The 24,389-nt window shown below is 43.2% G+C and overlaps 1 protein-coding gene and 1 long non-coding RNA gene across 2 annotated transcripts in view; one reads left to right on the forward strand and one right to left on the reverse strand.

The window, feature by feature from the left end:
• Window positions 1-2,711: 2,711 nt before the first annotated feature.
• The window catches only part of LOC149970223 (uncharacterized), a 28,628-nt gene continuing 6,950 nt past the window's right edge, over window positions 2,712-24,389 (reverse strand). Inside the window, exon 3 of the long non-coding RNA XR_016493527.1 lies at window positions 2,712-2,819. This is a non-coding gene — a long non-coding RNA (uncharacterized LOC149970223). The remainder of the gene's footprint in view (window positions 2,820-24,389) is intronic.
• Window positions 12,766-24,389, forward strand: part of LOC110488025 (cyclin-dependent kinase 6) — a 73,108-nt gene continuing 61,484 nt past the window's right edge. The window contains exons 1-3 of the mRNA XM_036971023.2: window positions 12,766-13,226; window positions 14,015-14,352; window positions 22,173-22,308. Coding sequence (XP_036826918.1) covers window positions 14,129-14,352; window positions 22,173-22,308 — 360 coding nt within the window. The 5' untranslated portion in view covers window positions 12,766-13,226; window positions 14,015-14,128. The remainder of the gene's footprint in view (window positions 13,227-14,014; window positions 14,353-22,172; window positions 22,309-24,389) is intronic.

Genomic DNA, 24,389 nt, shown 5'->3' on the forward strand with positions numbered 1-24,389 from the left:
TCATACTTAGGTAGCCTGGTTTCACTTTTGAGTTGTGGGTGTTTGTCTTCCGTGTGAGTGTTTGTTGCCACACGGGACTGTTTCGTTTATTCACGTTTATTGTTTTGTTCCAGTGTTCTGTTGTGTTTTGATTAAACATTATGGACACTTACCACGCTGCCATTGGTCCTCCGATCCTTCTCGCTACTCCTCCTAAGAAGAGGAGGACGAGATTCGTTACAGAAACACCCACCACCAAAGGACCAAGCAGCGTGGTGACGAGAGGCAGCGATACTTGGAGAACTGGACTTGGGAGGAGATTCTGGATGGCAAGGGACCATTGTTTGAATGTTAAATGACGAGACAGAGGCATTGACAGCCGGGAGAATATCACTGCCCCAAGGCAGAGCTAGAGGCAGCGAAAGTCGAGAGGCGGCGTTATGAGGAGGCAGCACGGCAGCGCGGCTGGAAGCACGAGAGGCAGCCCCAGAAATGTATTGGGCGGGGGCACACGGGGAGTGTGGCGAAGTCAGGTAGGAGACCTGCGCCAACTTCCCGTGCTTACCGGAGAGCGAGAGGGACCGGGCAGGCACCGTGTTATGCCGTGAGGCGCACGGTGTCCCCGGTGCGTGTGCATAGCCCGGTGCGGTACATTGCAGCACCTCGTATAGGCCGGGCTAGAGTGGGCATCGAGCCAGGTGTCATGAAGCCGGCTCAGCGCATCTGATCTCCAGTGCGTCTCCTCGGGCCGGTGTACATGGCACCAGCCTTACGCATGGTGTCCCCGGTTCGCCTGCACAGCCCAGTGCGGGCTATTCCACCTCGCCGCACTGGCCTGGCTACGGGGAGCATTCAACCAGGTAAGGTTGGGCAGGCTCGGTGCTCAAGAGCTCCAGTGCGCCTTCACGGTCCGGTCTATCCGGTGCCACCTCCACGCACCAGCCCTGCGGTGGCAGCCCCCCGCACCAGGCTGTCTCTCTGCCTCGTCCCTACAGGTGCTCCCGCCTATCCGGCGCTGCCAGAATCTCCCGTCCATTCGGGACCCATTACTGGGGTCCTCAGTCTGAGGTCGGCGGCGAGGGTCGCCGCTCGAAAGAGGCCACGGAGGCGGATGAGGAGGCGGACAAAGACTATGGTGGAGTGGGGTCCACGTCCCGCGCCAGAGCCGCCACCGCAGACAGACACCCACCCAGACCCTCCCCTATAGGTTTAGGTTTTGTGGCCGGAGTCCGCACCTTTGGGGGGGGGGGGGGTACTGTCACGTTCTGACCTTAATTCCTTTGTTATGTCTTTGTTTTAGTATGGTCAGGGCGTGAGTTGGGTTGGGATTTCTGTGTTCGGCCTAGTATGGTTCTCAATCAGAGGCAGCTGTCAATCGTTGTCCCTGATTGAGAATCGTACTTAGGTAGCCTGGTTTCCCTTTTGAGTTGTGGGTGTTTGTTTTCCGTGTCAGTGCTTGTTTCCACACGGGACTGTTTCGTTTATTCACGTTTATTGTTTTGTTTCAGTGTTCTGTTGTTTGATTAAACATTATGGACACTTACCACACTGTGCATTGGTCCTCCGATCCTTCTACCTACTCCTCCTCAGAAGAGGAGGACGAGATCCGTTACAGATGGGATTGGTTTGGTCTCTCTACCAACACACACACATACTGGAGACACACAGACAGATTGACAGACGCATATACGTGCGTGAACACATGCAAACACACACACACTGTAGGCCTACGCAGTACACACAACACAACCACCATGCTAACTGAAATCTAGCCTTTACAGAGTTCTTCCACCTGGAGTTGATGTCCACTCCTCTCTGATCTAATTACATATTCAAATATTCACCAAAATCTGTCTGTTTAAAACTAGAACCTTCCTTGCTACATCCATTTTTGGATAAATAAATGTATACCCAATGATTCTTGAAGAATATAAATTAAATGCCTAATGAGTTTAGTTCCACTGTTGTAGCCCATCAGAACCTCAAATATAAGCGTGTTTTACTCCAATGTAAACAAATACTGTATAACCTGAAAACATGGTTAAAATTATCATGACACGGGGCCTCCCGGGTGGCGCAGTGGTTAAGGGCGCTGTACTGCAGCGCCAGCTGTGCCATCTGTCGTAACCGGCCGCGACCGGGAGGTCCGTGGGGTGACGCACAATTGGCCTAGCGTCGCCCGGGTTAGGGAGGGCTTGGTCGGTAGGGGTGTCCTTGTCTCATCGCGCACCAGCGACTCCTGTGGCGGGCTGGGCGCAGTGTACGCTAGCCAAGGTGGCCAGGTGCACGGTGTTTCCTCCGGCGCATTGGTGCGGCTGGCTTCCGGGTTGGATGTGCGCTGTGTTAAAAAAGCAGCGGCTTGGTTGGTTGTGTATCGGAGGACGCATGACTTTCAACCTTCGTCTCTCCCGAGCCCGTACGGGAGTTGTAGCGATGAGACAACTTGTCACAATTGGATACTACGAAATTGGGGTAAAAATTCAAAAAAAAAAATCAAAAATAAAAATAAAAATATCATGACACTAGATGAGACACAAATGCAGACACAGGAGGCAGATGGTTGGAGTTTAAGATGTTTAATAAATCCAAAGGGAATAGGCAAGAGAATGGTCATGGACAGGCAAAAGGTCATAACCAGGTACAGAGTGGCAGGCAGGTTTCAGGTCAGGGCAGGCAGGTTCAAGGTCAAGGTAGGTTTTTTTTTTCGAGGTCAGGGCAGGCAGGTTCGAGGTCAGGGCAGGCAGGGCAGGTTCGAGGTCAGGGCAGGCAGGTTCGAGGTCAGGACAGGTCAGGCAGCGGGTACAGAGTCCAGAAACAGGCAAGGGTCAAAACCAGGAGGACTAGAAAAAGGAGAAAAGGCACAGAGAGACAGGAAACACAGGGATAAATACACTGGTACAGAGAGACAGGAAACACGGGGATAAATACACTGGGGAAAACAAGACAAGCTGGCACAGAGAGACAGGAAACACAGGGATAAATACACTGGTACAGAGAGACAGGAAACACAGGGATAAATACACTGGTACAGAGAGACAGGAAACACAGGGATAAATACACTGGTACGGAGAGACAGGAAACACAGGGATAAATACACTGGGGAAAACAAGACAAGCTGGCACAGAGAGACAGGAAACACAGGGATAAATACACTGGTACAGAGAGACAGGAAACACAGGGATAAATACACTGGTACAGAGAGACAGGAAATACAGGGATAAATACACTGGTACGGAGAGACAGGAAACACAGGGATAAATACACTGGGGAAAACAAGACAAACTGGCACAGAGAGACAGGAAACACAGGGATAAATACACTGGTACGGAGAGACAGGAAATACAGGGATAAATACACTGGGGAAAACAAGACAAGCTGGCACAGAGAGACAGGAAACACAGGGATAAATACACTGGTACGGAGAGACAGGAAATACAGGGATAAATACACTGGTACAGAGAGACAGGAAACACAGGGATAAATACACTGGTACAGAGAGACAGGAAACACAGGGATAAATACACTGGTACGGAGAGACAGGAAATACAGGGATAAATACACTGGTACGGAGAGACAGGAAACACAGGGATAAATACACTGGGGAAAACAAGACAAGCTGGCACAGAGAGACAGGAAACACAGGGATAAATACACTGGTACAGAGAGACAGGAATCACAGGGATAAATACACTGGGGAAAACAAGACAAGTTGGCACAGAGAGACAGGGATAAATACACTGGTACAGAGAGACAGGAAACACAGGGATAAATACACTGGGGAAAACAAGCAACACCTGGAGGGGGTGGAGACAATAACGAGGACAGGTGAAACAGATCAGGGTGTGACAAAAATGTAAATTTCATGGATAGCTCTGTCTATGAATTTGAGTGGCTACATTTCTCCAGGCTCATCCCTCACCTTTTTACCAATACAGATGTGGGGTGGCCACTTTGTTAATGTTTCAATTAAGGATTCTATCTTTAAGCTGGAGATATCTGTTTCTTTGCATGGGCTGCGTCTCAATCCACCACATCTACCGATGTTGGTCTTTCGCATCTGCGGTGGAAGGTGGCAGAGCTACAGCTCTGTTTGTCAGACAAACTATTATGGCCCCTCACTTTTGCTCTAAGGCCCCCACAAGTGTCAGGAGATTCGTCTGAAGGTAACCTGATACCAGGCTGGAAAAAATGTATGGAAGTGATTAGCGCATTTCCACTTCAAAGGTATACTGGGAATTCCACTGTAAACATTTTATTATTAATTTCCTGAGTTTTATTATATATCTCAGCTACAGGACAGACACTTCAAAACAATCTTCCTTTCAATGTATTTTTTACTGTTTTTCCATGTAATAATCTGTTATTCAATGTGTATAGCAGTAAGGCCAACTTCAATGTTTCATTAAATAAATTGTTTTTATTTTAAAAAGTATACCTACAGGGGTCAAATAGCTAAATGATCCTTGGTATGACCATCTTAAAACAATTCCATATGTTAGCTTAGTAGAAATCCAGCCCGGGCCCTTAGACCTCAAGGGGAAAGCTTCTGAAGAGAATGTCTATGATTGAGCTGTCTAACACCACTGGCCTGGTGCTATTTCAGTATGTACCTTTAGCTAACCCCTCCGACAATTGTTGCCATGCCAAACAGTATATACAGCATGGATATATTGTATGACATTGATTATCTGAGGAGTTGGCTAAAGCACATAGAGATGTGGGAACAGGCTAGTCAAACAGGACTAGCAGTAGACTGATTACAGGTGCTGTATAATCATTCCCAGGTAAAATAATATACCAGCTCCTCAATGAATGGCAAATGTATGAGCCTGAGATTCCAAGCAATGATGGCGGTGCCTTTCAAGACCAATCAAAGTCCCTTTTCTCCGGAAAGACAATATGACCTTTTACACCTTTACCACTAATATAAAGTAACATGCCAGCATTCATTGATGACTTTTACAATTGGACAATGTTTGTTAATATGAAACACGTTCACTTTAAAACGGTTGCCACAGACAGTGACATAGCATTTACTTTAGGGTGAGTTGACAATGACGAGGTGATGTTTTTCTTACCAATGATTTCACAGTATGTCATAACAACAAAGGGTTGCCATGCAACCAATCTTGATAACTTTCATGTGTTGGGTTGCGCTCTGAGAAAAAGAAGCTGCTTGTTTTTCTTGTAATGTTGAAGAAAAGTCCCTATGTTATACTGTTCTTAAACTGAGCCCTGGATTCAAACTAGCAGATTAGACTCAGAAACGTATACCATCCATATTGATCCAACATTCAATTGAAAAGAGTGCCCAACACAACTTCCTTGTTGTCCTATCTATTTTTATGTGAATGACACCAATCAAATAATTAGTTGTGAAATCAACTACAGTAGTGTGAAAAAATATTTGCCCCTTTCTAATTTTCTCTACTTTTGCATATTTTTGATACAAAATGTTATCAGATCTTCAACCAAAACCTAATATTAGAGAAAGGGAACCTGAGGGAACAAATAACACAACAATTACATATTTAATTTACTTCATAAACAAAGTTATACTTTTGAATCACCTGTCCATAGAACATTCTTCCAAGAATCTTGATGATCATCCAGGTGCTTTTTGGCAAACTTGAGTCAACTTTTTAGATGAGATGGGTCCCATTATACTTGGCAAAAATCAAACACTGCATTCCACAGAAAGAACCTCATACCAACAGTCAAGCATGCTGGTGATAGTGTGATGGTTTGGGGATGCTTTGCTGCCCCAGTACCTGCACGACTTGCCTTAATAGAAGGAACCATTAATTATGCTCTGTATTAGAGAATTCTACAGGAGAAGTTCAGGCCATCCATCTGTGAGCTGAAGCTGAAGTGCAGCTGGGTCATGCAGCAAGATGATCCCAAACACACAATCAAGTCGACAAAAAGCAACAAATTTGAAGTTTTGGTATAGCCTAGTCAAAGTCCAGACCTAATTGAGACGGTATGGCAAGACTTGAAACGAGCAGTTCATGAATGAAACCCCATAAATGTTGCTAAAGCAGTTCTGCATGCACAGAGTGGGCTGAGATTCCTCCACAGCGATGTGAGAGACTGATCAACAACTACAGGAAGCATTTGGTAGAAGACATTGCAGCTGAAGGTGGCACAATCAGTTAGAGTGCACGGGTGAAATTCACACAGTGGAATTGGGTGTTGCATAACCTTTTAAATTAAATAAATAAATCATCTTACTATACCAACATATCACCCTTACAGAAACAGCAACTGTCTTTACTGCCTTAACATACACTCTTAGAAAAAAGGGTTCCAAAAGGGTTCTTCTGTCACGATCGTCGTATGGACTAGACCAAAGCGCAGCGTGGTGTGAATCCAATCTTTTATTGAATGACGAAAAACCACAACGAACACTTAAACAACGTGCAGACACAGGCAACTACACATAGACAATAACCCACGAACTACAATACAACACAGGCTACCAAAATATGGTTCCCAATCAGAGACAACGACAAACACCTGCCACTGATTGAGAACCATATCAGGCCAAAACACATAGAAATAGACAAACTAGACATACAACAGAATGCCCACTCCTATCACACCCTGACCAAACAAAACACAGAAACAAACAATGCAAATCATGGTCAGAGTGTGACATCTTCGGCTATCCCCATAGGACAAGCCTTTTTGGTTCCAAGTAGAACCCTTTTTTGGTTCCAGATATAATTATTTTGGGTACCGTGTAGAACATGTAGAACACTGTGTGTAAAGTGTTCTACATGGAACTCAAACGGGTTCTACCCGGTACCAAAAAGGGTTCTTCTACACTTCTCTTTTCTAAGAGTGTAGGTAGCTGATTTGGTGCTTGGTGCCGAGATTACTCTACACTCCACACCTTATATTAACAAATCTCTCAATTGTTATTTGTCCCTTTTTCTGGCCTGCTGGTTAATTTTCAGAGGAATGTGAGGAGCAGCCGTCACTTTCACACATGAATGGAGTTGTGAGGAGTGGGGAGGGCTGGGGAGGATTGGGAAGGGCTGGGGAGTCCTGGGGAGGAACATGGAAGACTGGTACCCTATGCTCTATATAGATCCCTTTGGACCCTGGTGAAATTAATATAGTGCACTTTAAAGGGAATAGGGTAGCATTTGGGATGCATCCCAGAGCATATTGCCTCCGGCAGTGTAAGCTAAAATGAGGCTGGGTGGCTGGATGGATGACCCCTGCATGCCACGTGTTCTTGTTGATAGGGCCTTTGATGTTTGGGGTGTGAATGGGTGAGGGTAAGCGGAAATACAATAGGTGAAATGTGAGGGACTCACTGTATTGATAGTGATAGTGGTGATGGACAAGATTTGTTTATAGTCATTGTAACACTTGAAGGAGATTCCTTTGAATCGCAAAAGCTGAACAGTTGATTGAATTTCTGCCCTAATGCTTGTTGGCAAACTGTTTGACCCCTGAACTCTTGAAAGTCAGGGCAATTAGCCCTAAAAAGCAGGGTTACAAAAAGACGGAGTGGCTAACAATCCCAGTAATGTTGGTGTGGTTAACAGTACTTTTCTTTTATTTATGTTGTGGTTCTCAAATCAGATGTTATTTGTCACATACACCGAATACAACAGGTGTAGACCTCACAGTGAAATGCTGAATACAACAGGTGTAGACCTCACAGTGAAATGCTGAATACAACAGGTGTAGACCTCACAGTGAAATGCTGAATACAACAGGTGTAGACCTCACAGTGAAATGCTTACTGACAAGCCCTTAACCAATAATGCAGTTTAAAAAAGAAAAAAACAGTAACAATGAAAGCAGTAAAATAAAAACCGCGGGGCTATTCTGCAGGTGTTAATTAAGGTTGTTCAGGCTATGCATGTCCAACAGCAGCTTTTTGCTTTGACAGTAACAGCCAGGGGATAGTGTGGTGTCGCTACCAGAAACATGCAGTTGCTGGATTTCAATGGAACCCATGTTATGTACAAACTAACGGCCACACAACCAAATATCTTCGGAGCTCTCGGACTTCAAGATGTGATGCAGATTCCCTAATCAATTAAGCACCTAACATCTTCAATCTTAGAATGATGAACAGTCCATATCAGTTATTACTGTCATTTTAACCGATCTGCAATCTGAACCAATACTCATAAATGACTACACTATTGCATCAAGTAATTTCCAGTAAAGATTGGGTCTGTTTTAACAGATAAAATAGGAGTTATCAGTGAATAAGTAATTGACGATGAGCAGATGTTCGGGACGGGGACTAATTTAAATGTTACACAACCCTCTGTTCATTATGAGGTGGCAGTGTGTCAGTCTATTTTGACCCCCATCTGTAGAGGTGGCAGGTGTTCCTTCAGTCCCTCAAAGAGCAGGTTTTATATCCCTCCTCAAGTTAGTTGCTTGGTTTCCATGGAGATTCCCAACAGAAAGAGGCTTGTTTTGAGGGGCCTGGGCTGGGGAAGGGAAGGCTTTACTAGCTGGCTGCTCTCTGGTCTTCAGTTTGACTTGAAAAAAAGGGAAAATCAAGCCAACACAGAAAACAACCTAGCATTGTCTCCTGATTTTATGCAGGGTTTATAACAGTGATCTTCTCTGTGGATTAAGAAAGACTGGACTGTCCAAATCTCCCCAGCCATGCTCGGATCCTCTCAAATTCGTCATACTCTCTTTTTGAAATGAACCAATTTGAGGTACAGCATATCTAAAGATTTTATACACTGTACATGTAGAATTAGACAATCAGAAAAGTACCAATGCTTAAAGGTCATTGACCTGAGACCCAACAGTAGATGTCTAGTTTACCTCAACAGAGTGCAGGAGCCATGATCAAAACATCAGCAACTGGGAAGTGTCCAACCAAGAGGTCTACTGTTCTACTTTATCTCTCCAGCCAGGCTTATGTTATCACTTTATCCATGCTAAGCCTCGGGTTAAAGAGACAAACTGTCTTAACCCCACAGCTTCCAGGCTGCTAAAAGGCTGCCAATTACATGTCTTATTCATAACTGTCAAACTCTCTTGCCAAACGTTGTCATATGGTGGCATTCAGGGCAATGACAGTGGTCTCGTCTGAAAAACAAGAGACTTGTAAATTCCCAAAAGGGTGGGTTTGGTTAACAAACTACATTCCACGTATTGCGCTTGAAACTGTCATGACAGATTCTGTGGTATACTGGTACAAAGGTATTCGCTTCGACTGGTGTTGTGTTTCAACTGTAATGTGGGTGTATTTAAACGTTTCAACAAGGGATGATTAACGTGGCGGTAAAGCTGCAAAACAGGCTTTATTCTTCTTCATCCTGAGGAGAGAACAGAGAAGTTGAGGGGGACAAAACTCAAGGAGCATATAAACCACTGGCTTTGTTTATCGGTTCATGTTCCACCATTACTGTTGTTCTATACCTCTGTGTTATAACACCTTTACCTCTGTGTTATAACACCTTTACCTCTGTGTTATAACACTTTTACCTCTGTGTTATAGAACCTTTACCTCTGTGTTATAACACCTTTACCTCTGTGTTATAGAACCTTTACCTCTGTGTTATAACACCTTTACCTCTGTGTTATAACACCTTTACCTCTGTGTTATAACACCTTTATCTCGGTGTTATAACACCTTTACCTCTGTGTTATAACACCTTTACCTCTGTGTTATAGAACCTTTACCTCTGTGTTATAACACCTTTACCTCTGTGTTATAGAACCTTTACCTCTGTGTTATAACACCTTTACCTCTGTGTTATAACACCTTTACCTCTGTGTTATAACACCTTTACCTCTGTGTTATAGAACCTTTACCTCTGTGTTATAACACCGTTACCTCTGTGTTATAGAACCTTTACCTCTGTGTTATAACACCTTTACCTCTGTGTTATAGAACCTTTACCTCTGTGTTATAACACCTTTACCTCTGTGTTATAACACCTTTATCTCGGTGTTATAACACCTTTACCTCTGTGTTATAACACCTTTACCTCTGTGTTATAACAGCTTTACCTCTGTGTTATAGAACCTTTACCTCTGTGTTATAACACCTTTACCTCTGTGTTATAACACCTATCCCTCTGTGTTATATCACATTTTCCTCTACATTATAACACATTTATCTCTGTCTTATAAAACCTTTTACTCTGTCTTATAACACATTTATCTCTGCGTCATAAAACATTAACCTCTGTGTTATAACACCTTTACCTCTGTGTTATAACACCTTTACCTCTGTGTTATTACATCTTGACCTCTGTTATAAAACACTTTCCTTTGTGTTATAACACATTTATGTCTGTGTTATAACACCTTTACCTCTGTGTTAACACAGTGACCGCTGTATTATAACACATTCATCTCTGTTATAACACATTTTCCTCTATGTTATAACACATGTATCTCTGTGTTATAACACCTTTAACTCTGTGTCATAACAAATTTATCTGTGTGTTATAACACCTTTTCCTCTGTTATATCACATTTTCCTGTGTGAGAACACATTTACCTCTTTGTTATAACACCTTTTCCTATGAGTTATAACACATTTATCTCAGTGTTATATCACCTTTACCTCCATGTTATAACACTTTTAACTCTGTGTTATAACACATTTAGCTCTATTGTAACACATTTTCATCTATGTTATAACAGCTTTACCTCTGTGTTATTACACCTTGACCTCTGTGTTATAACACCTTTACCTCTATGTTATAACACATTTATCTCTGTGTCATAAAACATTAACCTCTGTGTTATAACACATGTATCTCTGTGTTATAACACCTTTACCTCTGTTATAAAATATTTTCCTGACACCTTTAACTCTGTGTCATAACAAAATTATCTCTGTGTTATAACACCTTTACCTCTACGTTATAACACATGTATCTCTATGTTATAACACATTTACCTCTTTGTTATAACACCTTTACCAACGTGTTATAACACCTTTTCCTATGCATTAACACATTTATCTCTCTGTTATATCACCTTTACCTCCATGTTATAACACTTTTTCCTCTGTGTTATAACAGCTTTACCTCTGTGTTATTACACCTTGACCTCTGTGTTATGCCTGAATCTATAGTAATAGAACAGCAAACGTATGGAAGTAGAAAAGAGGAATGCTGATGAATAATGAAATTAACATTCATAGATTTAAAGATAGGAGAAGCCGAAGCGTATATGCCCTGTGCTTACGCTTCATCTTTGTAGAGTATTTTGACTTTTGACTTTGGACAGTATTGTGTGACAATTATCCAGGTTTCAAAGTTACAATCGCTCCTAGCAGGGTTATGGGTGTGTGTGTGTGTGCTTGCGTGTGTGCATGTGTTTGCATAAGTGTGTGTCTGTGCTTACTTACCCCACACAACGGAGGCATTTAATTGGCTATTTTGCAGTCCAATAACCAGTATGCATTCGAATGTATTCAATCTGGGCGATGGTTCTCAGTGCTAATTTAAAGCAGACAATGATGATGCTAAAATGCCACATTTACAGTTATTGGTTGAGAATACATTGTCTGCATTGTGTGCTTTGTAATGCTAATGATGATTGGCTAGGGTGGACTTGGATTGGGTTGGGCGGGGGGGTATATTTCCATACATACTTCAGACTCCCATCACCGACCCCCCACCCACCTACACACAGCCGCCCCCCACCCCAGATGTACTTTTTCAGTTGAAATCAAAGTACAATCTAAATTCTTAAATTCTCGCAGACACTATACGAAAATGATAGCAGTACACAAGAGATCTTTCTGAGGAAATATTTTTTGGAACTGTATCTGAGCCAAGCCTTTAAATAACATTAGGATAATAAGGCATTATAAAATGGCAGTGATGGTTCTTTCACGAGGATAATCTGCCATCAAGTCTTGACATGTTATGCTCCATTCTCAACCATATCCATTGTGAAAGGATTTTGTTAGCCTCATCTATATAGGCTACTTTGTGATTCACTTGAGATAAATTTCCTGGCTCAAGGCTTTTTGGGGGTTGGGGAGGGGGGGCTTGAGCAAGTTGTTGGGGTCATATTAGCTACTGAAATACAAAGTAAATCTATTGTCACTGACTACAAAGCCTTTGGATTCATTCTAAAGAACATGTGATAAACAGAATATCAATTACATGTATAAAACAAAAATAAAGTGTTAAATGTAAAATATTTATCATTATAAATCTTATAGTCAAAACTGATAGATCTAACTGTCACCTCAAAATAGTTTCTGAGAAATCACTTACCATCCTACTTTTGAAATACGCAGACATTAATACAAATATGTTAATTCTATTTAGATTTCTGCGCCATGAATGATAATAATATGTATTGGATTAATGGATTATCCATTTTAATTTACATATTTCATTATTATTTCCAAAATTCATACCATTTAAAGCTGTGGACTATCTCTCACGTGTGCAGTTGGCATCTCACGTTTGGATGAAGGAGTGAAACCGAGCACCCTCGAAGGAGTGCTTTGGGAGAATCACCCCTGACACAACCCAAGCCACTGGTCCTTGAACCTGACCTTATGGGCCAGAGGCGAGCTTGTCACCCTGCTTCCCCGCTGATGTATTGTCAACGAATAGTTTTCAATGGCCGGATAGATCGACTGGTCCATCAAATACACTTTTCTTGCTGCCCAGCTTTCCCCCCGTGGTGCTGCTGGTTTTGACACTGAGACAAAACCGAGAGAGAACTATGAATGATAAAGAACCAAGGAGGGCAAAAGGAGGCGGTTAGTCTTTGTAGTCGGGAGGAATGCGGAAATGTTCCTGCTCTGTGTCAAACTTCTCTGAAGGGGGTCAAGGCACATTCAGCCAGCGTGGGAAAGCGAAGAAGAGACGGAGCTCACAGACAAAATTTGAAAAAAAGAGCGTTAAAACAGGAAAAAAAATGAGAAGAGCATGGCTTGGAGAATATATCAAGCTTTTGTCCTATGACCTCCCCAAAAAAGTTGCAGTAGGAACTGTGTTTTTCTGTAAGGAATACGCCCCCCCCCCCCCCCCCCCCCACACACACACAACCCCGGTATTATAGTTACTGCTTTGCTTGAGCCGCAGTTGAAGAGGTGGTAGTTAACTGCTGAGGGATGGGGGTTAGAGAAGCGTGCACCATCCGACTACCTGTGTGGGATATATGATGTGCTGTGTGTTAGTTTGAACATTTATCCAAAGGAGGAATGTTTCATCATTTCATGGACACGACCAATGTTGCGACTTTCACTGATAACATGAAACAAGGTAGGCTGAAATGTTCATATTTTACATTTTGTGTTAGAAACATGTATTTTGCATGCATGTCCTTATTGTGTTATTTTACCAATTACATTTCTGCACTTCCTTTTTCATTAATGTAGACTACAAAAAAAGTATAATAACACATTCAATTAAAATAAAAAATCTGCTGTGCAAAAAACTGCGATAAAATTGCATTATTACACCATAACTATTAATGACATGGAAAGCGAGAGATATGTGTTTAAATGGACTATAGGAAGTTTAGACAATACCAGTCGGTAAACAACCACGTGCTCGCAACAGTTTGTCGCCTATAATAAACCAGAATTATTAGACTGGTCACATTTGAAAAACGATATCGTAGCCTGGATATTTTTGTGCATATTATATAGTAATTTTGCTTTATATTTTATATTCTGTTCTTTCAAGTTATTTTGCTTTTGTTTCTAACTCATTCGTCTACAAATCCCTCATTATACGCATGAACATAAGTATTACGTTATTGTTGTATTATGGACTGATTTATGCACTTAGAGAACGTATGTAAAAGTGATCAGATGTAAATGTCCTTGTTTTAGAGATGCCAGATGTTGTGTGAGGTTGCTAGAAGGACATGAGGTTCATGCGCGTAATGAAGTGGGAGTGGATCAAGTCGAACGCATTGGGGGTTCTACTGTTCATAGTCGGAATGATGACACAATGTTGTAGCCTACCTGAACCTCCGTTTGACCAAAAATTAGGCAGACATATATGATGTTTACCTCTGCAACCTCTGTCTTCCTCTAATTTAGGCATTGCAAGTGCCAACAACTCTGTTATGTGAGGATGGCTTTGTAAAAACCCTGGCTCTTCACATTCGTCGGGATTCCCCGCAATATTCTCACCAAGAAAACAAATCCGCAAAAATGGACAATGAAAGTGTAGCACAAAGATACGAGCCCGTCGCCGAGATTGGCGAAGGTGCTTACGGAAAGGTGTACAAGGCACGAGATTTGAAGAACGCGGGACGCTTTGTAGCCCTAAAAAGAGTTCGGGTACAGACGGAGGAGGAAGGGATGCCCCTCTCGACCATCCGTGAGGTGGCGGTACTGAGGCAACTGGAGGCATTCGAACACCCCAACGTGGTCAGGTAAGCAGAGATGGAACTGGGAGAGGGGGGTGCATCTAACAAGGGCCTCTCCTCTACCAGGAGTTCCATTATCTTTTCATGCTCTTATAACTCCTGGTATTTCTCTCTTTAAATGGCTGCATAATGTCTATATACACTGAGTGTACAAAACATGCCTAATATTGAGTTGCAGCCCCCACCCCTTTGCCTTCAAAATAGCCCAAATTCATCAGGGCATGGACTCTACAAGGCGTCCAAAGCGTTCCACAGGGATGCTGGCCCATGTTGACTCCAATGCTTCCCACAGTTGTGTCAAGTTGGCTGGATGTCCTTTGGGTGGTGGACCATTCTTGATACACACGGGAAACTGTTGAGCTTGAAAAACCTGCAGCATTGCAGTTCTTGACACAAACTGGTGCACCTGGCACCTACTGTACTACCATACCACGTTCAAAGGCACTTAAGTCTTTTGTCTTGCCCATTCACCCACTGAATGGCACACATACAATCCATGTCTCAAGGCTTAAAAACCTTTCTTTAACCTGTCTCCTCCCCTTCATCTGGACTGATTGAAGTGGATTAAAGTGACATCAATAAGGGATCACAGCTTTCACCTGGATTCACCTGGTCTGTCTATGTCATATTGTTTTGTACACTCAGTGTATATAATTTGCATATGTCAGATATACAGTATCTGCCTTGGGATGTATTGCAGAGTCTTATGGAGTTGTCTTATTGACATTCGGAAAAGTTGTGGTTTTGTAACTATAAACACTTTTTGATACTGGTGTTACTATAGGGCCTCACAGTGGAGGTGTCATAATACTTAGCGGTCTAACAGGGAAATGGTTCCAATTGTATTTCCACCATTTATTTTTCATATAGGGAATTTTAGAAACTCTTAAAACACGGGCTGTGTTTCATGTAGGCTTACCCTGGTGTGATGGTTTGATAAGCATGTCAATATCTATTGGACAAGCTGATAATCAATATATTCAGCTCGATTTATGCTCAGTTATAGAAAATGCTAATTAGCATCAAAGTAGACCTCATGCAAGACTACAAATTCCTGCAAGCTCCTGCACGTCATCTCCAGCTGAAACCTTGTGTTGTGTGTTGTGTCAATTTAAAACTTGCACAAGACAGTTCACAGAATTGTCAATTGAGAAAAATGTTGATCATATATTTATTACTAAATGTACATACCATTAGATAGTTAATCCAGAGATTCTTACCTTCGCCTCGATTCGGCAGTCTTGCCCAGATCATCATATCAGGTAATTAGCATTTCATTTTTGAGGGGTAAATACAGGTGAATTTATTGATAAAAGTCAGCTTGTCCTAGAGAGATTTACATGGTCATCAAAACGTCACGTCAGGGTAAACCTACAGGAAACAGCCCTTATTTTAAGTGTTTCTAAAATCCCCTATTGGGAAAATGAATGGTGGAAAAACAATTGGGACCATTTCCCTTTTTGACCTCTAGGATTTATGGGTATTATGGATCAAACTGTAGTAATACAACTTGATGGATTTTTTGTGTGCAGTATCTGTGACAAACATTATTGGGTGATATCTGTTCACTAGATTAGTCATGGGTAAAGTCATTCCCATTGCTGGTTATAGTGAAATTTCCCAGAAAAGTCAATGAACTGCGGTTAGGAATTAATAAGAAGAAAGAAGAGATACTGTATTCAGCTGATTTTGCCCTATTCCAGTATCCTACAAGAGTTGGGGATATAAACAGTGTTGTTTTTAGTCATCCAGGCCACAAGACAACATAAAAAGGTTGTTATGCTTGCAGCTGTAGACTCCCATGGGTCAGTTTGGATGTCAGTCCGGTCCACGTCATTCGGACCACGTAATTTACCGGCCTTGCTCAAGGTCTAACCTTGCCATTAAGCTTTTGAGTGCTTTTGGATTAAAAGCTTAATGGAAACGTTTTAATAATACAAATGTTATTCTCTGCCCTGCTGGTCCCACCACAGCCTCAAAGTGCATCATTATTCTCTTAAACTGAATAAATGAATAGATTCTCAATTGAGATTCCACGTATCGAAGGTTCCCCAGATCGAGTTTCATGAAATGATGACACAAAATGTGCCCTGACTCCCTATACTTTATGGTATGCATCTAATCTGTCTATTCTGTAAAGTTGTGGTTCCCTACACTTTTAGAATAAAATAATTCCAAAGGGCTTCTTTGGCTGTCCCCATAGGAGAATCCATTTTGGTTCCAGGAAGAACCCTTTTTCGATTGAGGTAGAACCCATTTGGGTTCCATGTGGAAAGGGTTTTACATGTAACTCAAAAGGGTAATACCTGGAACCAAAAATGGCTCTTCAAAGGGTTATCCTATGGGAACAGCTGAAGAACCCTTTTAGGGACTAGATAGCACTTTTTCTCTAAAAGTGTATACATAAGCCCAAGTTTGAATCCACACCAAAAGGGGGTCTGGTCTGGTCAATATCTGTAAAGCTAAACAGCATGGGAGCGAACCGACACTGAGCAGGATGCATTCTGGACCTACTGTGTAACTACAGGCCTGCCAGCCCCTGGATGTTTTAGAATGACACCCATTAGTCATCCCATATGTTCAGTGTCTGGCGAGAGGCTGCATTGTAGCAGAACAATCACGGTTCTGAGGAGCGTTTAACCTTGCGTTTCCAACCGGGAGGCTCGCTCGTTCCGTGACATCATGGGCGTATGGTTATAATACTTTGAAAGAATAACTCCTTACAAACCTTTGATAACAGTACAAGGGGGGCGTGGCGAGGTGCATCGAAAGAAAAGGACAACTTTCCTTAAGAGTTGGTGGGGCGGCTTTCCCATGCTTTACTTCAAAACAATTCACAGAGATTACATAGACATGAACTGCAATTTTACTGTTATTACTGCAGTGCTGTTGACTTTCAAAATATTTGAGGAAATTGAAATATGGATTTCACTGTAAATATGAAATATTTTAAATTAAATATAAGAATTACTGCATGAACCAACAGCGTCTGGTGGTTAGTCATGGGCAGTCCCTGCTTCAGTTGCCATGGCGCATCACGCGTTGCCGTGGTGCTCCTGGAGGAATGTTTGTTGTGGTCCTCGGCTCTTTGAGGAAGACACTGGCCGTCTTCTCTAGGTTTTTCACCAAAGTTAGCCCCTGACACAACTGCAAGAATAATCTGGATGTTGGGGCTCGTTTTGTTTCCCTGTAAAAATACAACCACAAGTTGATGTATTGTGTTGGATGCTCAGGAGTTGCCAAGGGTTTCCCTCGTAAAAGTCATATAATGTAGCTACAACATTATTATTGGCCTTGTCAGGATAGAGGCTGAAGGATAGGTTTAGTTTTGTGTTCAGAAATCAAAACATGCCTGAAGAAGTTAGGTCGTAACTATGTTCGCTTGATGAATCACATTTTCTTAGACCTGAAGAGTTGCATTTGCTCCCAGATGTATTGGCTAAGGCTTTAGCTCAGCGGGCCAAGGGGTCTTGTGGCATGCAGGAGACCTGGATTCGAACCCTGGTAGGTTGTAGTTGCTTGTTTTTAAGAACGAGAATTCCAATTCAATTTCTTTGACAAGGAGTTCAACTCTCAAGTGATCTTGTTGTGGTTACTGTACTGTACCATTCCACACATACTCTAAAAGCAGTGTAATTTCAGTGCAATAATGGCTAGGAGATCATGTTGCCAAAATGTTGATCATTCAGGAGTAAGGAGTCATTTCAGATTGGTTCCTTTCGTTTAGCCAACAACGCCCCAGTAGGTTAAAGCATTTCTCGCATTCTTTCAAACTGTTAGTAAAACTAGCCTGGACAGTTACCTGACACTATAGGAATTTCTTCCCTAACTGAATCTTGATGATTTAAATAGATTAGATCTCTCTCAGGTTTGGAATGATACTAGAGATCCTATCAAGTGTGCTTTCTCCATATTTCAGAAGGCAGTTTGTACTGGAAAAATATGATTTGTCATAGATGGTGAAAAAAACGTCCCTTTTCAGGACCCAGTCTTTCAAAGATAATTAATAAAAATCCAAATAACTTCACAGATCTTCATTGTAAAGGGTTTAAACACTGTTTCCCATGCACCAACAATTAATGAACATGCACCTGTGGAATGGTCGTTAAGACACTAACAGCTTACAGACGGTAGGCAATTAAGGTCACAGTTATGAAAACTTAGGACACTAACGAGGCCTTTCTACTGACTCTGAAAAACACAAAATGAAAGATGCCCAGGGTCCCTGCTCATCTGTGTGAACGTACCTTAGGCATGCAGCAAGGAGGCCTGAGGACTGCAGATGTGGCCAGGGCAATAAATTGCAATGTCCGTACTGTGAGACGCCTAAGACAGCGCCACAGGGAGACAGGACGGACAGCTGATCGTCCTCGCAGTGGCAGACCACTTGTAACAACACCTGCACAGGATTGGTACATCCGAACATCACACCTGAAGGACAGGTACAGAATGGCAACAACAACTGCCCGAGTTACACCAGGAACGCACAACCCCTCTATCAGTGCTCAGACTGTTCGCAATAGGCTGAGAGAGGCTGGACTGAGGGCTTGTAGCCTGTTGTAAGGCAGGTCCTCATCAGACATCACCGGCAACAACGTCGCCTATCGGCACAAGCCCACCGTCGCTGGACCAGAGAGGGCTGGCAAAAAGTGCTCTTCACTGACGAGTCGCAGTTTTGTCTCACAAGGGGTGATGGGCAGATTCGTGTTCATCGTCGAAGGAATGAGCGTTACACCGAGGCCTGTACTCTGGAGCGTGATCGATTTGGAGGTGGAGGATCCGTCATGGTCTGGGGCGGTGTGTCACAGCATCATCGGACTGAGCTTGTTGTCATTGCAGGCAATCTCAATGCTGTGTGTTACAGGGAAGACATCCTCCTCCCTCATCAAATAAAATAAAAATGTATTTGTTACATACACATGGTTAGCAGATGTTAATGTGAGTGTAGCGAAATTCTTGCGCTCCTAGTTCTGACAATGCAGTAATAACCAACGAGTAATCTAACCTAACAATTCCACAACTACTTTATACACACAAGTGTAAAGGGATGAAGAATATGTACATAAAAATATATGAATGAGGGATGGTACAGAACGGCATAGGCAAGATGCAGTAGATGGTATAGGGTACAGTATATACATATGAGATGAGTTTTGTAGGCTATGTAGACATGATATTAAGTGGCATTGTTTAAAGTGGCTAGTGATACATTTTTACATACATTTTTCCATTATTAAAGTGGCTGGAGTTGAGTCAGTATGTTGGCAGCAGCCACTCAATGTTAACAGTCTGATGGCCTTGAGATAGAAGCTGTTTTTCAGTCTCTCGGTCCCTGCTTTGATGCACCTGTACTGACCTCGCCTTCTGGATGATAGCGGGGTGAACAGGCAGTGGTTCGGGTGGTTATTGTCCTTGATGATCTTTATGGCCTTCCTGTGACATCGGGTGGTGTAGGTGTCCTGGAGGACAGGTAGTTTGCCCCCAGTGATGCGTTGTGCAGACCTCACTACCCTCTGGAGAGCCTTATGGTTGTGGGCGGAGCAGTTGCGGTACCAGGCGGATTCTCTCAATTGTGCATCTGAAGGCGCTGCTGCGCACTACGCTGTATGTGTGGGTGGACCAATTCAGTGTGTCCTTGATGTGTACGCCGAGGAACTTAAAACTTACCACTACTGTCCCGTCGATGTGGATAGGGGGCTGCTCCCTCTGCTGTTTCCTGAAGTCCACAATCATCTCCTTTGTTTTGTTGAGTGTGAGGTTATTTTCCTGACACCACACTCCGAGGGCCCTCACCTCCTCCCTGTAGGCCGTCTCGTCGTTGTTGGTAATCAAGCCTACAACTGTAGTGTCGTCTGCAAACTTGATGATTGAGTTGGAGGCGTGCATGGCCACGCAGTCGTGGATGAACAGGGAGTACAGGAGAGGGCTCAGAACGCACCCTTGTGGGGCCCCAGTGTTGAGGATCAGCGGGGTGGAGATGTTGTTACCTACCCTCACCACCTGGGGGGTGGCCCGTCAGGAAGTCCAGTACCCAGAGAGACCCATGGTCTCGAGCTTGATGATTAGTTTGGAGGGTACTATGGTGTTAAATGCTGAGCTGTAGTCGATGAACAGCATTCTCACATAGGTATTCCTTTTTTCCAGATGGGTTAGGGCAGTGGGCAGTGTGGTTGCGATTGTGTTGGCTGTGGACCTATTGGAGCGGTAAGCAAATTGGAGTGGGTATAGGGTGTCAGGTAGGGTGGAGGTGATATGGTCCTTGACTAGTCTCTCAAAGCACTTCATGATGACAGAAGTATTTAGCTCAGTTACCTTAGCTTTCTTGGGAACAGGAACAATGGTGGCCCTCTTGAAGCATGTGGGAACAGCAGACTGGGATAAGGTTTGATTGACTATGTCCGTAAACACACCAGCCAGCTGGTCTGCGCATGCTCTGAGGACGCGGCTGGGGATGCCGTCTGGGCCGCAGCCTTGCGAGGGTTAACACGTTTAAATGTTTTACTCACATCGGCTGCAGTGAAGGAGAGCCCGCAGGTTTTGGTAGCGGGCCGTGTCAGTCGCACTGTATTGTCCTCAAAGCGAGCAAAGAAGTTGTTTAGTCTGTCTGGGAGCAAGACATCCTGGTCCGCGACGGGGCTGGTTTTCTTTTTGTAATCCGTGATTGACTGTAGACCCTGCCACATACCTCTTGTGTCTGAGCCGTTGAATTGCGACTCTAATTTGTCTCTATACTGACGCTTAGCTTGTTTTATTGCCTTGCGGAGGGAATAGCTACACCTGTTTGTATTCGGTCATGTTTCCGGTCACCTTGCCCTGGTTAAAAGCAGTGGTTCGCGCTTTCATGTGCTTTCATGTGGTACCCTTCCTGCAGGCTCATCCTGACATGACCCTCCAGCATGGCAATGCCACCAGCCACACTGCTCATTCTGTGCGTGATTTCCTGAAAGACAGGAATGTCAGTGTTCTGCCATGGCCAGCGAAGAGCCCGGATTTCAATCCCATTGAGCACGTCTGGGACCTGTTGGATCGGCGGGTGAGGGCTAGGGCCATTCCCCCAGAAATGTCTGGGAACTTGCAGGTGCCTTGGTGGAAGAGTGTGGTAACATCTCACTGCAAGAACTGGCAAATCTGGTGCAGTCTATGAGGAGGAGATGCACTGCAGTACTTAATGCAGCTGGTGGCCACACCAGATACTGACTGTTACTTTTGATTTTGACCTCCCCTTTGTTCAGGGACACATTATTCCATTTCTATTTGTCACATGTCTGTGGAAATTGTTCAGTTTATGTCTCAGTTGTTGAATCTTGTTATGTTCATACAAATATTTACACATGTTAAGTTTGCTGAAGATAAATACAGTTGACAGTGAGAGGACGTTTCTTTTTTTTGCTGAGTTTACATTGTTATTCCTCTAAAATTAAAGACAGATGATTTATGGCACTTATAACCTCTACTGACTTATTTTTTTATTTTATTTAACCTTTATTTAACTAGGCAAGTCAGTTAAGAACAAATTCTTATTTACATTGACGGCTTACACTGGCCAAACCCTAATCCGGACGACGCTGGGCCAATTGTGCGCCGCCCTATGGGTTGTGATACAGCCTGGGATCAAACCAGTGTCTGTTGTGATGCCTCTTGCACTGTGATGCAGTGCCTTAGACTGCCACGCCACTCGGGAGCCTTAATTAATTACAAACCTTTTATAAACCCTTTATAAGCATTTTATAGATTAGACTTTTATATAAGTGTTATCATAATATCAGACTCACATAACAATGCTAAGCAGCAGTATTCACTCTCCTCCTCTGCCTCTCTCTCTGCAGACTGTTCGATGTGTGTACTGTGTCTCGGACCGACCGCGAGACCAAGCTGACCCTGGTCTTTGAGCATGTTGACCAGGACCTGACCACATACCTAGAGAAAGCCCCTGATCCTGGGGTGCCACCTGAAACTATCAAGGTGAGTCTGACATTACTGCTGGGATTGATACAGATCTCGGATCAGATTACCCTTACTTAATACCCTTCCCCAATGGAGGAAAGATTTTAGTGTCTAGGGGCAAATTCTCAGTTGAATTGTAAATTGTACTCATTAGGTCTATGAATAGAGTGCATTTGGAAAGTATTCAGACCCATTGACTTGTTCCACATTTTGTTACGTTACGACCTTAGTCTGAAATGAATTAAAATGTTTTTTTTCCCCTCATCAATTTACACACAATACCCCATAATGACAAAGCAAAAACAGTTTTTTGCAAATTTATAATAAAAAAACACTGAAAATATCACATTTACAAGTATTCAGACCCTTTACTTAGTACTTTGTTGAAGCCCCTTTGGCAGTAATTTGGCAGTCTACTTGGGTATGACGCTACAAGCTTGGCACACCTGTATTTGGGGAGTTTCTCCCATTACTCTCTACAGACCCTCTCAAGCTCTGTCAGGTTGGATGGGGAGTGTCGGTGCACAGCTATTTTCAAGTCTCTCCAGAGATATTTGATCTGGTTCAAGTCCGGGCTCTGGCTGGGCCACTCAAGGGCGTTCAGAGACTTGTCCCGAAGCCAGTCCTGCATTGTCTTGGCTGTGTGCTTAGGGTCGTTGTCCTGTTTGAAGGTGAACCTTCACCCCAGTCTGAGGTCCTGAGCGCTCTGGAGCAGGCTTTCATCAAGGATCTCTCTGTACTTTTCTCCGTTCATCTTTCCCTCAATCCAAACTAGTCTCCCAGTCCCTGTCGCTGAAAAACATCCCCACAGCATTATGCTGCCACCACCATGCATTACCATAGGGATGGTGACAGGTTCCTCCAGATGTGACACTTGGCATTCAGGCCAAAGAGTTCAATCTTGGTTTCAACAGACCAGATCATTTTTTTTCTCACAGTCTTTTGGCAAACTCCAAGCGGGCTGTCATGTGCCTTTTACTGAGGAGTAGCCTCCGTCTGGCCACTCTACCCTAAAGGCCTGATTGGTGGAGTGCTGCAGAGATGGTTGTTCTTCTGGAAGGTTCTCCCATCTCCACAGAGGAACTCTGCAGCTCTGTCAGAGTGACCATCGGGTTCTTGGTCACCTCCCTGACCAAGGCCTTTTTCCCCCGATTGCTCAATTTAGCCGGGCGGCCAGCTCTAGGAAGAGTCTCGGTGGTTCCAAACTTCTTCCATTTAAGAATGATGGAGGCCACTGTGTCCTTGGGGACCTTCAATGTTGCAGAATGTTTTTGCCACCCTTCCCCAGATCTGTGCCTCAACACAGTCCTGTCTCGGAGCTCTACGGACAATTCCTTCAACCTCATGACTTGGTGTTTGTTCTGACATGCACTGTCAACTGTGGGACCTTATATAGACAGGTGTGTACCTTTCCAAATCATGTCAAAATCAATTGAATTGACCACAGGTGGACTCCAATCAAGTTGTAGAAACATCTCAAGGATGATCAATGGAAACAGGACGCACCTGAGCTCAATTTACAGTCTCATAGGAAAGGGTCTGAATACTATAACTAAGGTATTTCTGTTTTAAACTTTTTATATATTTGCAAACATTTCCAAAAATCTGGTTTTGCTTTGTTATTATGGGGTATTGTATGTAGATTGATGAGGAAAATATATTTTAAATCAATTTTAGAATAAGGCTGTAGCGTCACAAAATGTGGAAAAAGTAATGGGGTCTGAATACTTTCCGAAGGCACTGTATGTGGACCTTGTTTTTTGCAGAATATCCAGGGAATGTTTCTTCCCTGGCCCAGACAGGAACAGAGAGGATGGAACTCCCAAACATCAGAAAGCATTCAAGCTTGTTGAAGGGCAGCACACGTGTCCGGTGTTAATTTTGGCTTTCTTTTTTTAGATTTAGTCTTAGCCATTTTGATTAAAATATCAGTCTTAGTCGCATTTTTGTTATTTGAATATGATTTAGTCTAGTTATTGTCAAAATTATGAAAACACCGAGCCATTTTAGTCATTAAATTCACGTTAATTTTAGTCACATCAATGGGGGGGGCAAACTACCTGCCCTCCAGGACACCTACAACACCCGATGTCATAGGA

This window comes from Oncorhynchus mykiss, chromosome 30 (genome assembly GCF_057628025.1).
Source record: "Oncorhynchus mykiss isolate SJ-2025 chromosome 30, ASM5762802v1, whole genome shotgun sequence".
Taxonomy (NCBI): Eukaryota; Metazoa; Chordata; class Actinopteri; order Salmoniformes; family Salmonidae; genus Oncorhynchus; species Oncorhynchus mykiss.